Source organism: Ambystoma mexicanum, chromosome 2q (genome assembly GCF_040938575.1).
Source record: "Ambystoma mexicanum isolate Mex_15411 chromosome 2q, UKY_AmexF1_1, whole genome shotgun sequence".
Classification (NCBI taxonomy): domain Eukaryota; kingdom Metazoa; phylum Chordata; class Amphibia; order Caudata; family Ambystomatidae; genus Ambystoma; species Ambystoma mexicanum.
The window spans coordinates 756,830,818-756,847,587 of NC_090924.1; the positions used below are offsets into that span (position 1 = coordinate 756,830,818).

General features: G+C 46.8%; 1 protein-coding gene across 3 annotated transcripts in view; it reads left to right on the top strand.

The window, feature by feature from the left end:
* The window catches only part of DYNC2I1 (dynein 2 intermediate chain 1), a 2,286,904-nt gene that overhangs the window by 1,434,664 nt on the left and 835,470 nt on the right, over window positions 1–16,770 (top strand). For all 3 annotated transcript variants that reach the window (XM_069647988.1, XM_069647989.1, XM_069647990.1), the window contains one exon: window positions 7,508–7,670. In XM_069647988.1, the coding sequence (XP_069504089.1) occupies window positions 7,508–7,670 (163 nt within the window). The remainder of the gene's footprint in view (window positions 1–7,507; window positions 7,671–16,770) is intronic.

Below are 16,770 nucleotides of genomic sequence, written 5' to 3' on the forward strand. Positions count from 1 at the left end.
GGGCATTCAGCCGCTGTACATTTAGGGTGACTACGTTCAGTTCAGCCATATACTCCCCGTGTGTTCTTTTGCTTCCTGAAATCCCTATGGGACTTCTTCCCTCGCATGGAGTGACTCGTTTCTTTGCCTTGCATGCGCCTTGAGAGGCTCTTGTTGAGTTGGACCTTAACTACCCCACCCCCTTCTACCTCCCTCCCCTACCCCCCCCATTGCCCCCAACCTTGAGCCACGGCACCGACGTGATTTCCCCGGGGCGAATGGCCCTATACATGTCTTCAAAACATCCCTGCCAGGGCATATATATGTCCTGTGTCTCGATTCCAACGTGTCCGCCACTCCCCACCCCGTCGGCAGGCGCGTGGTCTGTTCCCCTGGGGATCCCCGAGAACCGCCAGTTAGTATTTATCTTACTTGTTTACCCCCGTCCCAGTTTTCACGGCCTGGGTCCTTGCAGGGTGGTGTTCCTTTCCCGTCCTCTCTTGGGCACCGAAGACCATTCCCCATTGCTTCGGTCTGTCTCCTTTTGGGTTGTGGGCCACCCCTCTATCCCTGCTGCTTGTGTCCTCCTCCTCTATCTGTAGGAGAGCCAACCCTTCCTAACATGTAGAGATCCGCTGTTGTTTACCTTCCCACGTGAAGGTCAGCCCAAACGGGTACGCCCATCTATAGGAGATCCTCTTAGAGGTCAAAGCTTTAGTTACCCGTTGCATCATCCTTCTCTTGTGGAGAGTAGATAGAGCCAGGTCTTGGAATAGTTGTACTTGTGTAACGTCTTGCGGAGATTGGAGTCCTCTACTGTTTCTCCCAGTCCTTTGACCCTAATATTTGATCTTCGGGACCTGTTTTCCAGATCCTCCGCCTGGAGCTCCAAGTTATGAGTAGCTCTAACGAGTTGTTCTAGGAGGATTCTGTTTTGTTTTATGTCTTCAGGGACTTCTGAAATGCCCGCATATGTGGTGTCCCCTCTCTCCCCCAGCTGTTTGATCTCCTTCCGCACCTCCTGCAATGAGGTCCGCAGGTCTTCTCTGATACAGCTCAGTTGGGTCTGGATGGAGTCCATCATCCTACTTTCCATGTTCCTCAGGCATTCCTGGAGGTCTTCTTTGAGTGCCATATTCTCTGGTTCTCCACCTTGATCTCCTGTTTCTTCCTGCTCTGCAGCATCCAGGGATTGGCGTGATTCTGATCGCAGTCTTCAGCAGTGCTCCAGTTGGTCCGGCCGTACTTTGGATATAGATTTCGGTCTAAGCGGGGTGTTCTTAGATCTATTATTTGGCATCTGTATTCTCCTTCCGTGCTTTCGTTGTCAGCTTCAGGCTCTGTTTAGTAGGGTTGCTTCCTGTCCTTTCTCTCTGAGCCTCAGTGGTGGATTGGCTTGTTCTGTAAGTATTCAGTGTTGGGCCCAGCTTTTCTATAGGCACTGTTGGGATGGGTGACGGGGGGGGGGGTCTTTGCGGGTAGGCGGGGAGGGCCCCCCGAGGTCACCACTCCAGACCACGCTCCCCACTGCGGTGCTTGGTTCCTTGTCCGTACCAGCTTTCCCCTCCGCCTGTTACTGTGCACTGTGGGTGCAGATAGTGTTGTTTCCTCTCAGCCCCCAGCTGTCAGGTCTGTTCCCCTCCCTCTTCTGGTCCCCTCTCCTTCTTTTGTCCACTTTGTCCACTCTGTTCTGGGGGGCGTTGTTAGGTTGCTCTTACTGTCCTTCTGAGCTCCCCCTCCTGGTGCCCACTCTATGTGCCCTCAGAGGACCAGACTGGACTACTGTCAGACCCCCAGAGGCTGCTAATCATTAGTTTCTCTGGTCAACACGTGTTCCCCACATCCACTGCTCTGAGGTTTGGGGCCGACTTATCCTCCGTGGGTGGTGCTTCTCAAGCCACCTCCTGATGCCCAGTTTCTCCTGCTCTCTGTGGGCCGACTTCCAGGCAAGTTCGGTGCGCCGGCAGTTGTCACGCTGTCAGTATCCCTTTGGGGAGCTTCCTGTCCGGTGGGGTCCCACCCACGCGATTGTTGCCGTCTGCCTCTGCTCACATGTCCGCCTCGCTCCTCCCTGCGGGTAGTCACCAGTATGTTCTCCACAGTGCTTTCGTTTCACTCAGTCCTCTCGTGCCTGCACTCCTCACTGCCGTCCAGGGGAGCCTGGGTCTCACCTCTCACAGCAGTCGTGGGTCCACCGTCTCTCCTGTTCCGCCGCCTTTGTCTCTGTTGCTCTCTCGACGGGGAGCATCAGGCAGGTCAGGCGGGTCCGCGTCGCTCCTCCACTTTCTTGCAACTTTTCCTGGCTTCGCTGTCTGCCTTTCACCGCGGCTGGCGGTCCTTACGTTACTTGGGTCGGGTTGGCTTCTCGGATGCTTCCTTTTCGCCCACACACCCTACCGACTTTTAGGGGGCAATTTCAAGGTTCCATGGGTAGGGGAACTGCCAATTTCTCCTTTAGGACTTTCCTGCCGAACAGAGCACCGAGAGAGTGCGTCCTCAGCAGGTGGGGGCCATCTTGGAATCCATCTCTTGTTTAGTTTTAAGTGTAAGGGACAGAAGTAGGGTTTTTGACACAGGATGGTGGACATTGATTTACGCGGACATTCTGACAGAACACTTGGTGTTTAAATTGAGCTGGGGAAATCCCTCTTAGAGATGGGGAAAGTTAGATTTTATCTTAATTTTCTTGGCTAATAAATGTCTGTAGCAATCACCATGTCACCTGTGTGTCAGTCTCCTCCTTCGGCACCCTTGCACATAATTTATACATAATGGATCTTGGTTTAGTGGTGATTTAAGATTAACTTTCAGGGAGGCTAGTTTAAAGTCAGCAATGTGTCAATATTTTGGTAATCCCTTTCTCGGGGCCCTTGTATAGTGAGCAAGACACCAGCCAATAGGGCCCCCTGCCATGGCTTTGTCGAAGAAAAACCAAACCTCAAAAGAAAATTACTGTAAACACAAAACACATATCTCCTCCATTTTTGAAAACCTGTTAAACCAAATATGGTTATTTGTTGGACCATGCATTTATACCTTCCCCTGCTTCCCTGTTTCTAAAATGAGTTTCGTCGGTGTGTCCCAGTAGTTATGGTAGTCCGGTAAGATGCTGTGCTTCACCCTTCCAATAGGAAACCTAAAGTGTTAGCCTGCATTAATTTTCAACTACAGTGCAACAAACCAGAACGCTGTGTGAAATCCGGTTGACCTGAATACTTCTGAGAGCAACAAAATATTTTATTTTTTAAAACTTTTTGACTCTTTTCTCATACGTTCACAGGCTTGATGCCGCATCCACTGCTCCACTCCCTGCCCAAATGCCCCTTTCTGCGCTCCCAACCTTGCTTCTCCGATGACTTTCCCCCATTGCCACCTACCCCAGCTCTGAGTCTATCAGTCAGCAGCTCCTTCTCTGACAATGTAATAGAGCCATACACTCAATTTGAACAGGAGCTTACACCTATGTATTGAACTCTGTTATGTATGTACAGTGACTTGGAACCAAAAAAAAGTTTAACTTGCTGATCTCTGTTTTGGCCTCCCAATAAACTCAACTGTCCTGGATCAAGCCTGTGACCTGAGGTAAGGTTTTCCATTTAGCTGAAGTGTCCTGAGTCGGCCCCTGAGGTAGGGCAATTTTGGGAGCTCTAAAAAGGTCTTGTTTAGATTATCTAGGTGCTGCCATTACTTTCTCCTTCAGCTGAAAGGAATGTGTATGTGGTTACATTGCATTGTTGGTATGTGGATTAAACTCTTTTGAGTGCATTCTAGCGCAATCTCGGCACCAATGTGTAGTGGCAGGATGCTCATCAATAGACCCTAAGCAAATGTGTTTCCGAATGCTCCTGATTCTAATGATGGCACAGTGAGATCTTCTTTCAGCGTCATACTGCTTGATTTTATTTTAATTTCCAAACATTAAAATTATAATGTACACAAAACCAACAAGCATCTATAATTTGCTTTAGAACTAACAGACATTAATATAGAACACATAAGTATACATAAAGAAATCAAGAGGCCACATGAGGACGGAATGGGACAAAATAAAAAGGGTTTTCTCTTTGTGAGGAATGGGTTGATGTGATTTTCCAGTGTCTCCATTCATCTGGTATGCTCCTACTGCTCATGCCCTTTTTCACATAGGGTATCTCTACCTTATCTCGTCTTTCAATTACTTTTTTCATTTCCAGTCACGTTTTCTGTATATTGTATTGGTCACTGGTGCCTCTGCAGGTGGGTGAGCCACTGTATGCTAGGCATGCTTTTACGCTTGCTACTGGACTTGCATTGGGGCCCTTTCTGCTGGCTGGGAGTCTTCGCCATTAGCTTGGATGAGGATATGATTATTGCACTGACCGGGTGGGAACTCCACCCCTAGTGTACGCTTGGGTATTCTCTTCAGGCTTACTTCGAGTTACCAGGAACATCCTAAAAACTACAATTATTTTGAGCAACTCCCTGTCAGTCCCACCAGGCCCTACTCATTAGGATGCTCTTGCTGGACTGTAACTTGAAGTTATCGAGTTATCGAGAAATGGATGATCCTCACTGATTCTGTCACTGGGGTCACTTTTAGATCATATGAGGTCTTTTTTGTTGAAATTAGTCACTAGTAGCCTGTTTTTGACAGCCTGTCTCTGTAGGATGAGGAAGTCTCTTTTTTTAATCACCCTCACACTACCCAAGTCTTCATGGACTTTGCCTCCTCTCTGGAGCTCGCTGTTCTATGAGGGGGCATCTGTTCCCTGTAGAGAATCAGTGTGGCTGAGCAAATCCCAGATTATTCCACAGTTGTATCTTGGACCCGGTTGCTGGATCCACTGTCTGGTGATGTGCTTTCAATAGCTCCCCAGGACCCATGCTGGTTTGAAACTCCTGATATCATGAATGTGAGTGTGAGCCCTCCATACGTATAGAGCATGGGGCCGTATGTGTACCCCAAACCCTAGTGCCACTTGCGCTGTGGAGGCAGTGCGGCCCATCTTGCATGACACATTTTGGGGACGTTTAATTTCCTTTGTTCTCGTGGCTCATATGTGTTTCGAAGGCCCAAGCTCCACGCCAGCCCTCCTTGTACCTTAACCTCACTTCAACTTCACCCTATTCTAGGCGGTTTTCATCAAATTCTGATTGCTCGTCATTAGGATTCATAACCCCGCCTGCGATTAGCTTGACAGACACATTTTGGTTCGGGAGTCCAAAAAGTCTTGCGGCAACTGCAGTGTAGGATCCCTGGTGCCAGTTCTTCAGGGTACTCTGTCCTGGTCTTGTTTTCCCCCTGCTCACTCTTGGATAGGTGCCAGAACCGTGCCCATCCATTAATACCTCAGGCTATCCCTCAAGGCCACTCCTGCTCCCCAATGACATTTGTTGGTAGAGAGTGTTACAGAGGACGTCTAGGACCAAGAAGTGCACCAAGGCAGTATTTCGCATTCAACATTTTTATTTTGGAAATGTATACAAAAAGGGACCAACTTAAAATATAAACAGTGCCTTCCAAACCCAAAGATATGTCAGGATAACTTCTACTTAGTCTAAATGGGCCTCTCCGTTCCCGCGAGCTCCCCCAAAGTCTGTACAGGTCACTCCTGCTCTTGGACCTCCCTGGCCTCTCAAATATCCCATGGCAAATATTTCAAAAGCGGTTTCCACCCCCTGCTCAGTTCCTAGGGCATTGCGGTCTCTAGGGTTTCCTCAAACCTTCTTCCGTGGACTAGTTGTAAGCTCTCTGGGATTCTCTACCCGAAGACTAATTCGGGGACATTGGCTTGCAGCAAATTGAGTCATAAGGGAGATGTGGAAAGGCGTCTCTTGAGGTCTGCCTTAGTAGGGGGGTCCCTCTCTGATCGTGTTGTAACCTCCTTGACGCACTCTTGGCCTGCCAGAACCTTTCTCTCAAGTCTAGGACTGCTCTCTTCCTTCTTCTTAGTATGGCCTTCTTCTCCTGATGTTCATACATATGCCCCACTTGTGCCCTCTTTATCATCAGAGGTTATCCAAACCAGCCCCTCTCTTGAAATTACCACATTTTCTGCATCGTTCTCACTTCCATATAATGCTAACTGCAAACCACCACCACCTTCTTCTAATGGTATCACCTTCGGATTGCCCCCTTCTCCTCCTTTGTCACCTTTGCCACTTGATGTTACCACCTCCACCTGCTCTGTACTGCCTTAGACACATGATGTTTCTATGTCCTCCTTTTCTGTTCCACCTTCCTCGCCACCTGATGTTATTTCCACAACCTCTGGATCACTGCCACCACCTTATTTTCACCACTTGAAGTTAGCACTTCCAACTTTCTCTTTGGCCTTACTACCTCTACCTGATAATCACCCTTACTGCTTGATGTTGCTACCTGCTACTGCTCTCATGATCTTCCCACCTCTTCTGCAGTCACCTTGCTCTCAGTGCCCCCTCTTACACTACCTAAGCTCTGACCTCCACCTCCTGCCCCTTTGTCCCTGCTGCCACCTCTCCAGGCTCCTTATTCTCTCCAGCATCTACTTTCTCTGACTTTCTCCAATCTACAGCACTACCAAACTCGACTCGTGCTCCTCCAACCCACACTGTCTATCTGGGCATCCTAGTTCGTATTATGCCTTCTCTGGGCTTAGTGAGGGGCTGTACCTGTGTTTAAATTTGGTATTTGCTGCTGCAGGGTTCACCTGGCCTCACATCTGGCTCAGTGGGCTGTGGCAAGCTTTCCTCTGGCATCAGTATGTGGATTAAATACTGGGAAAACTCTTGGTAAGCTTCTTAAACTCTCTGAATGTGCAGTGTGCGTTGACTAGCAGGGAAATTGCAACTTTGTATGACCGGCAAGGGAATACTCTGATGGGAGACAATTAATGAGTAATGTATTATCATGCGCAAGAGTGTGGAGCTCACAAAGCGTCTCGTCAGGGCTGTGAAATGACTTCCCTGATACTGCTGATGGAATTATAACAATAGCAGGACAAAGACTACTAAACATTGCATGAATGCAATTGACTATGGCTAAAGAGAAGTGCTTGTTTTCTTGCTTTGGAGTTTTGGATCTGCCTAAAGAAAGCTTCAATCTCTGTCACTTGTGAAGTGGCCTCCCTACCAATTTTCCCCACAATTTTTCTAGGGATCTGGAAAGGGTCAAGACTACCATGAATGTCCTCCCCTAACTCACTGGGACCCTGGGGGAGTGGGTTAACCATGATCACGAGTTATTTGTGGCATTGGAGCATTGGGATTATCCCCTACCTTGTGTCCGGACCAAGGGAAGGGGTCCAGATGATTCTCCTCATACTGACCTCGATCCAACATCCACTGGGGCAGGGTGGCATCTGTTCTCTTAAGTCACCCCACTGACGATGCCTAGAGCTGTGTGGTGATCCTGGCACTGTACTGACTTTGTGCAGCACTGGTATCAATAGTCAGTCTATTTTGGCAGTATAGTTGGCAGTAATAAGTATCCCTGCCTGCTCTGCATTAGAACACTAAAATGTTGCTGGTTTCTAATAGATTTCATTTCCTTTTTTAAAAATTGCAGATAAAATGTTGCTGTTTTAGTCCTGGAAAAGCAACACTAGTGTTTGCTGGAACAATGGATGGCTCAGTTGTGGTTTGGGATCTCCGAGAAGACTCGAGCATGCATCATTGTATGACGGTAGCTGATAGTAATTGGGTGTTTAGATCCTCAACTTTTTCGACTGGTGAGTATGATTTGTTTGTAGATCTATTACTCTGAATTTAAAAAATGTGGGCCTCATTTTTTTAAATATACAGCAATATTTTGCACTTTTGATTTTGCAGGTGTCACAAACATGAGTTGACAGATCTTAGTGTTTCAGTGTGGGTTTATTTTCAACAACTGAAATAGAAGGCATGACTTTGGAACACAATAGTAGGATTAGGCCTCAAAGATGCCTTCTTAGGCTTTATCTGGTTAGCTGGGGTGGAGGGAGGCATTTCTATCTCTTGTCTAGGTAGCCTCTTACTGACACCCATTGCTATCTGCTGGCTACTCATGCCTTAACAATGATCTCATTCCTCAATGACCCTCCTCTATCACACTTTACCCTCTTCAGCTATACTGAGCCTCACCCTGAACTCTTGTTACCTTATCATGGCCTCCCAAGCGCCCATGCCTTCTCCACTCTACCACAATGGTCAACAAGACATAAAGCGTACCTATGGTACCTTCCCTCTCTGTCTCAGCCTTCCCAGGCTATTCATCTTCTCCACCACCTCCTCTTTCTGGTCTATCACCATTTCCTCTAGCAAGTGTGTCTATGCTTCTTCCTCCTCTTTACCTCTGTCAATGTTCCTCCTTTGTCTCTCTTCCTCCCATGAGACAGGCATGGTATCAAGACAGACGGAGACTCAAAGAGGTTGATTTCAAAACCTTTATTTACTAAGGTTCCTGGATTGGTGTAATGCCTAACTGGCCCTAAATCTAAAGGGATGGTTCCCTTAATTGATGTTTCTGAAGGCCGTCAATGTCCAATAGTCCAAAATAAAAGTCTCTCTGTGTCTAAACCTATGCTTGCCCTCACCCTTTACAAAAATGTGATGGGAAGTCTTTAAAAAGGAAAAACTGTGGTACAACAAAATACAGGAAACCACAGTTGGTCTTCTCACCAGTTGTAGTTTGGTCAATGTCACAGAGATGAGTTCAATCAAAAAGGGCTGTTTGTAAGACCTTCAGAGAGCCCTTGCAATATTCTCAAACACTGTGTCTTTGGTTCCTTGGGGTTCCCTTCCCCAAGCTTCAACTTGTCCAAGTTCCAAACACTACAAACAAAATAGTTCCTTTTGAAACTTATCAGGGTTCCCTTCCCCAAGTTTAATCCCTTTTAACATTGCAAAACAATAAGTATCTAACTTTGCTAGGCCTCTCAAGGCTCCCTTCCCCAAGCGTAGCCCCCTTTTGGTTTCCAACGCAAGTTCAGCTTGTCAGGATGGACCGTCTCTTTTATTTATACTGTTCTTTCCCACACCCTTCACTTGTGGGGGACAATCAGAGACTTTCAAAACCGCCTTGGTTTTTGCTACTCCTAGGCATGACCACTGATCTGTAACCCCTCTCTTTAGTCTTTTTTCCTTCTTTCAAACCTTTCACCTTCCGGTGCTCCTCTCACCCCTTCTTGTTCTCCTGTGTTTCTTCCCCTTGAACACTTGCACCTTCCCTTTGCTGTAACTTTTTTTTCCACCATGCACTCTTGCAACTTCCTTTGCTTTCTTATCGGACCTCACATACTTTCTTTTCCTTTATGTGCATTTTTGCACTTATCTGCTTCTTTCTCGTATCTCTGTACCGCTCTCCCCTTTGTCTCCACTTCATCCTTCACATGCTGTTTCCCACCTCCTATTCCTTCTCCCCAATTCACCTCCTCTTCTCGAACCAAACCAGCCTGATCCTCTTCACTTCTCTTTCCTCAACAATACTCCTTCTCCTCAACACTGCGCCCTCTGGACTGCTGCGCCCTCTGGACTGTGACAAACTTCAACTAATTTCCATCCCTTTTACATGGACTTGTCCATGTGTTCTTGAACCTCCTCTGTTACTGTTGTCATGTGTGTGGGAAAATTCATTTGTGAATCTGATTGGTTTGTTTGAACACCCATGCTGTTCCGTGTCTGTGTTGTTCGCTCTGCACCTTCCTCTCATAGGTCTGCAGGCCGTGCCCAAATCTGAAGCTGGTGCCATCTAAGATTTGTTGTCAGCCAAGGAGATAAGAGCTCTGCTCTTTGTGTATCTTGTACGCTTGTGACCCCCAAGTGAAACTTGTGAACTTCAGCCAGCTAATTGTTACAAATAGCTTCAATAACTCCCAGACTCAAAAGGATGGTTCAAGGGTTTTTATTTTCAAAATTGGTAAAAATGGCTCTAAATGATTCCCTATATCGACGTCCCGTGTGCTCCCTCCACCCTAACCCAGATGTCCCTGAACCCCAGATCTTCCAGCTAGCGTTGGTAATACCTACTATCTGAGGCTAGCTGTAGGTGAGGGCCTAAAGGCATAACACCTTATCTGTCCAGCTCCCTCCGTGGTTCTTCTAGCAATGTCCTGACCTAACATTTTCCAGGTTTCCCAATAGCAAATGATGGTTTTCTTGCCTGGAGCGTTCTCTCATGCACCATCTCTTTCACTACCCTTTCTGCCTCTGCCGCACCCTCTATTCAACTCTCTCTCAAACCTCTCCTTTCTCTGCTTCTCCCACACTCTCCGGTCATCTTTCTCTCCTCTCTCTCCCATCCTGTCCCTCCGATGTCTGCACTCTCTCCTCACCTTACGTTACTCCTCACCTCACTGCACACCCTTCTCCTCACCTCTGTATCCACACTTCTCACCACCCTCCCTACCCCTCTCCTCTTCTCTCCCCCTCCCCCTCTCTCTCTCTCTCCCCTCAGCTCTCTCCCCTCCATGTCCAGTCCCTTATCTATGCTTCTGTGCCCTAATCTTAACACACTTGATCTGCCTATCTCTTCCAACTACCTCCTCTTGCTGCACACCATCCTCACCACTACTTCCACTACCGCTTTGCCTACTCTCCACACCCTCCTACCAATTACTCTGTTTATCACTCTCATGCTCTCTAGTACCGTACACATCTGCCCTCTTTCTTTCGCACTCACCTTTTACACCCCCCTGCCTTCACCATACTACACTCAACTGATACCACTCTCTCACACAACCGGTACCTCACCTGCTCTCTACTCCAACTCCAGCAGCAACTCTCAGTACTCTTCTCCACCGTGAGTCCTCCTTTTTGTCTGATCTCTACAACCTACACTCTGGTTCTCATTTTCTCTCCTTTTATACTATTCTTTTCCTGGGTCTATTTAACACCCCTTCCATTGGTTCCAGCACTCACATGATTTGTGGCCATTCTTTTCCCAGAGTTTGGGTTACACAGTTGCCGAGCTTTAGAAAACCCTCTTGTCCCCGACCCCTTTTCAATTTCTATTTGCATGGTAGTAGCCAGGTTCTCTGGCTGCTTGTTTTCCTTGTGGTTTTCTTCATGTGCTGGAGAGTTTTGCTTCTAATTTCATTTGTGTGTCTACTTTTTGCCTGCCTGCCTATTAGTGGCAATACAAAGTGCATTCATGGCAGTGAACATGAAACTGGATGACATTGTCTCCACCATAGGTTCACTAAAATCTAAACTAGAAAAAGAAAGCAGTCGCATAAATGAGGCAGAAATAAGGGTTGGTGAACAGAAGACAAGGTCGATAGACATGACCCGGATATAATGCAATTGAAAACCGAAGTTCACAAAAATCTGCAATAAACGCGTTGACCTGGAGTCGCGCTCGAGACGGAACGAAATTTGAATAATTGGGATACCCGAGGCGACTAGCAAAGGTTCTATGGAAACATTTCCTGAACCAGGAGCCCCCCCCCCCCTGCACTATCCGGGCAAGATTGCTTTACTATCGAGACAGAGAAGTAGTACTACAAATGTCGAGGGAACAGGGCACTCTCCACTACAAAGCTTCCGCGATGTTTACCCGGATGTCTCGGCCAACGTCCAGGCCCTACAGAAATCATACGACCCAGTCAAGAAGCTATTACGAATCAGACAGGTTTCATATGCCCTCATGTTTCTTGCCAAATTAAGAATCCAACATGGAGGCCGGGCACACTTCTTTGAGAACCCATCGAAGGCCACTGCATACATAGAAGCATCAATAGTATAGCGTAACGAGTCAGATGCTGCAGTCGATGAATAATCAACATTACCATTGACCTAAGCTCTCCTGTCACAAGAATACACATTGGTGTACAACATGAGTACAACTGGGACCGGCTGCAGACACTGCAACCAGCTTCAGGATCGCAACCACTGTTCGCAGCACACCCCAGGAAGCTCCCATAGTTTTTTGGGGGTTACATCGTCAAGTTGGGGATGATGATGATGATGAGGGCGGGTTGAGGTTCGTCAAGTTTGAGATAATGACGTATATGTTTATCAAATGTTAAAAGAGCTGAAAAGGATTGAAGTTGTATTAATATGTTTTCTTTTTTTAAAATGTGCGGACATGCTGCCTAGTAAACATACAAACACATCCTTGCCATACATGCAAGCAATATGTGTCCACCATGTGCCACTAACATGTCTCTATGGGTGACAAGATCTCCTTCCTGACTTGAAATGTCCGTGGCTTGAACAACCCCATCAAGGCGAGGAAAGTACTAGCGTATATTTACCGCCATGGCCCCAAGGTAGTAATGCTACAAGAAACCCACACCCAAGGGTCCCTTAATGAGAAATTTGCATCCAGCTGGGGGAGCCAAAGAGGCTATATGGATTATTAAACTCAGGCTAGGGGGGGAGAGAGTAATGACCCTGATACATTGCCCATTATGCTTACAGGAAAACAGGCGTTGCATGGACCCACAGGGAAGATATGTGATTCTATAGGGGAAGATAGCCGATAAGGAAGCAACACTAGTCAATACATATGGCCCCAACCTAGATGGCCCAGAGTTCTATGGACAGTTAATAGAGATCCTAATCTGGGGACACCATTCCCCGATTATATGGGGAGGCGACTTTAATACAATTCTGGACTGTGTAATGGACTGCTCGAAAGACACCCAGTGCAACCTTACAAATGTGGGCCGCATGGTGAGACTGATTATGCAACAAACATTAGTGGATGCATGGAGAGACTGTAACCCTAACTTACACGAATATACCTACTATTCGTTGGTCCACAATGCACAGCCCAGGATTGATTACTGGCTGGTCTTTGTGGGATTGATATCACGTGTACAGGAGTGCAAGATACACCCCAGAACCCTTTCCGGCCAGTCACCGGTCACACTACTGATACGTTGGGAAGGTCCTGGTACTGCCCGCCCACCATGGAGATTGTTAACCTCATGTTTACTAGATACAACATTCCTTGAGGCACTGCGGGACAGAGTTCAGGGCTTCTTCCAGAAAAACAAGGGATCCGTGCCCCGTTTTTCTACTATCTAGGAAACATTTAAGGTGTGGCTGTGGGGCGAGGTAATCTCAATGACCACTGGAAGCCTGGAAGAAACAAGAGAGTTAGGCAGGGTAGAAGCAGACTTCAGACAACTCGAAAATGAATATGGCACAACACAGGATAGAGCATTGTTAGACCTTAACAAAGGGAACCTACTGAAATTTAGAGTACTGGGAACAGGGAAGTCTGCCTGATGAACCAGACACAGCGCTACGGGGAGGCGGACAGACCGGGCCACTTTCTGGCGGACGTGATCCGTGCAGAAAAGGGAGCACAACACATTACCGGTATTAAGGGACAGACGGGTAACATACTAACTACACATGAAGGGATTCCTTCAATACTATAAAACCCTATACACTAATACAGACAGATGCACAGAAGCAGACCTGACATGCTATTTGGACGAGATTCCTCTCCCATCCCTACACCCAGAGACACAAACAATACTCAACCGTAATAATGCAATAATGGCTCTTTCGTCCGGTAAGGCCCCAGGCCCAGATGGGATAGGAGTCGAACTATATAAGGAGCTCCGGCAGATCCTGGCATCTAAACTTAAGAGGGTCTGGAATGAGTCCCTACAGTTCGGCCAACTAGCACCCACACTCTCTAATGCCGTAATTACTGTGCTGCTAAAACCAAACAGACCAGCGTCCGAAATGGCCTCATACAGACCATTATCCCTGATCAACACTGACACCAAAATATTCACCAAAATCTTATCCATATGCCTTCTGCCCTACATGGCGTGTTGATACATCCGGACCAATCCGGATTTATTCCCAGACGCTCGGCAGCGTTTAATTTGCGTAGACTCTTCTACATCATATCTTAAATAAATCCAAATGCCAGGGCTGTAGCGACCTCGCTCGACGCAGAGAAGGCCTTCAACTCTGTTTCGCAGTCCTTGACCGGATGAAATTAGGAGATCAGTTCATAGAATTTATTTGATTATTGTACACTAACCCAACAGCCAGGGTCTGCACCAATGTCACGCTCTCACCCACCTTCCACATGGGATGTAGCACAAGGCAGGGCTGCCCACTATCCCCACTACTTTTTGCACTAACAATCGAACACTTGGCCCGTACAATGCGAGACAAACGTGGACATAGAGGCCTACACATAGCAGGGCCACCACAGATCATATCCTTATACGCCAACGACACACTTATATGTCCGCAACCCGGAACAGAATATGGCTCCAGTGATGGAGGAGGTCCGTAAAAGGTAGTGCTTTCTAGGTGTCTGCTGTGCCTGATGGAGGCATAACTAGAGACAGAGGCAGAGTTAGAGGCCCCAGCACCTTCATCCAACCAGGCCACTAAACTGCAGTGGTGGTCGTTTCAGGTCTTGGGTGAGAACTACTCGCAGATGGTACAGCTGTTCAAGTTGTGGTACGGATACAGACAGTAAAGACACTGTTCATGCTCCAGGTAAATGTTTTTCTGATTACATGTCAAGCCAGCCTTAAAAAGGCTTTACTGCATTTACAAAAAAAAACTTTTATTTTGTTCAGTTTTCCATCATAGTCACGGAAGTCTAGCGACATTGCATTGATTACTATACATCATAACGTATTATACAGTACATTGTTTGTTTTTCTGTAGGTATTCTCGGAATGGGTAAAGTCCAGGGGCTCCACAATGAAAGTTCTACTTCAGAAATCTGTGCCTCTAAGTCCACTCAACCCGCTTTAGATGGCTCTCACACTTTCGGACTTGGGGGAGAATAGAATCAACGATACATTGTTTCCCCTATACACAAGCTTTTTGTGCATTCATGAAGTAGCATATATCTTAGACACTGGCTTTAAGGGAGAGGAGCACTGAAAATACTTAAAACATGTAGTGAAGGAATCAAACATTTTAGATCCCAGTAGCGGATACCTGCTTAGACGTCAGAGTCTCGCGCTGCATTTTCTTACAGTACTCCCACTGTCAAACCCCTTCAGTGCTCATTTCCTGGCAGCAGAGTGCCATAGCTCAATTGGGGGACTGATGCAGAATTCAACAATACGTTTACTTTGCTCACCTGCATGTACTCCAGCAGATTTTGTTTGTTTATTTGTTTATTATTTATAGCGCGCACCAAACCCGAGGGTAACCGGGCGCGTTGTTCAAGGATACTTTAAACTTTACAGGTTACGCATGCTTACAAGTGGTGGTTAAACATAGTAGAAATTACATAATGCTTCATTAAACCTGCTTCATTGAGTTTTCAGATAAAAATAACAATATAAGCGGCCTGCAGCTGCAATACCCCCACAGTTAAAGAAAGTGAAATCCAAAATGGCAGATTTAACCGTATGAAGGCTTGGTCCAGCCCTAGAAGCCCAAATCAAACATATGTGAATTAATTTAAAGGAACCAATCACAAGCCATCAAAAATTCACCTACACAGATGCAGACCCTAACGGATCCAGAGGGGAGGTGCCTCAAGGCTTTGTAAGCTGTAAGTCCCAGTTAGGCAGCACAGGTGCTTGTAGTGGGAGCTGACAGCTGTAGTTTGGCACAGGTTAGCGAGGCAGGATTTTGCAGGGGGAGTGAGGAGAGTAGGAGGTTGGAGGGGAGAAGAGAAAGTATGTAGAGGTTGAAATTAAATATTAGGAGTTGGTTGGGTGGAAACAGGAGAAGGAGGTTGGAGTTTAACATCAAGAGGTAGCTGGCGTTAAGAGTCAAGCGGGATCTCTTATTTTAGTTTGGTTGTTTGAGTGCAGACCCAGCTTTGAGAAGCAGCAGAGCTCTTTACAACAAATAGTTAAATGTGCCCACAGCCAAATTCTATAAATGCTACACTGTCCAACTGGCCCCATGCCTACTTGGAGGTGTTTCGGCAGAGCTTGGAGACTGGATGTCTACGGATCTCGACACGAGAAGCAGTGGTAGTCATTCTTTTACAACCCGACAAAGAGCCTGATGACTGCTCATCATACCGCCCAATATCCCTAATAAATATGGACAATAAAATACTGGCAAAGATCCTGGCATCGAGGCTGGCCCCATTGATGAAGAAATGTGTAAAGGTGGATCACCTCCTATGGGCTCCTCGGAATATTTGGGCTGATGTCGTCTGTGCAGCAGGACGAACCAGTATTGGTGGCACTCCTGGATGCCACAAAAGCATTGGAATCTGTCGAACAGCCCTTTCTGTTCACAGTTCTCTGCAGAATGGGACTCAGTGAGGGATTTATCGCCATGGTTCAATTACTTTACACTCTACCCAGTGCTAGAATTTGAGTAAACGGACTATTAACTCTCACCGTTACTGTTCGCACTGGCAATCGAACTGCTGGCAAATGGAATTAGCGACCGGCACATAAACAGAGGCATACAACTATATAGACACAGGGTGGTCATTTCTCTCTTCGTTGACGATATGGTGCTATATATCAAGGACCCGGAACAAAACCTGGGCCCTATCATGTCAGACGTGTTCATCTTTGGGGACTACTCTGGGTTAAAAATCAACACCACAAAATCAGTATTGTTCCCACTCACAGTGGGTACCACAAGGTTTGCTGGTGAGTTAGGTTTCCAATGGCACGACACATACACCAGGTACCTGAGAGTATATATAGCTAGATCCATAGATGAACTATACAAGTTGAACTACTGCAGGGTACTAGATCAAGCCAGGACTTCAGTGAATAGATCGATGGAGATGCCACTTAACCTATACGGGAGAATATTGCTGATAAAAATGGTTCTGCTTCCACGTTTCCTGTATGCGTTTCTTAATGTGCTGACCTCGTCCCCAAGGGGGTACTTCCAGGAAATTTGCTCTGAGTTATCTTGTTTTATTTG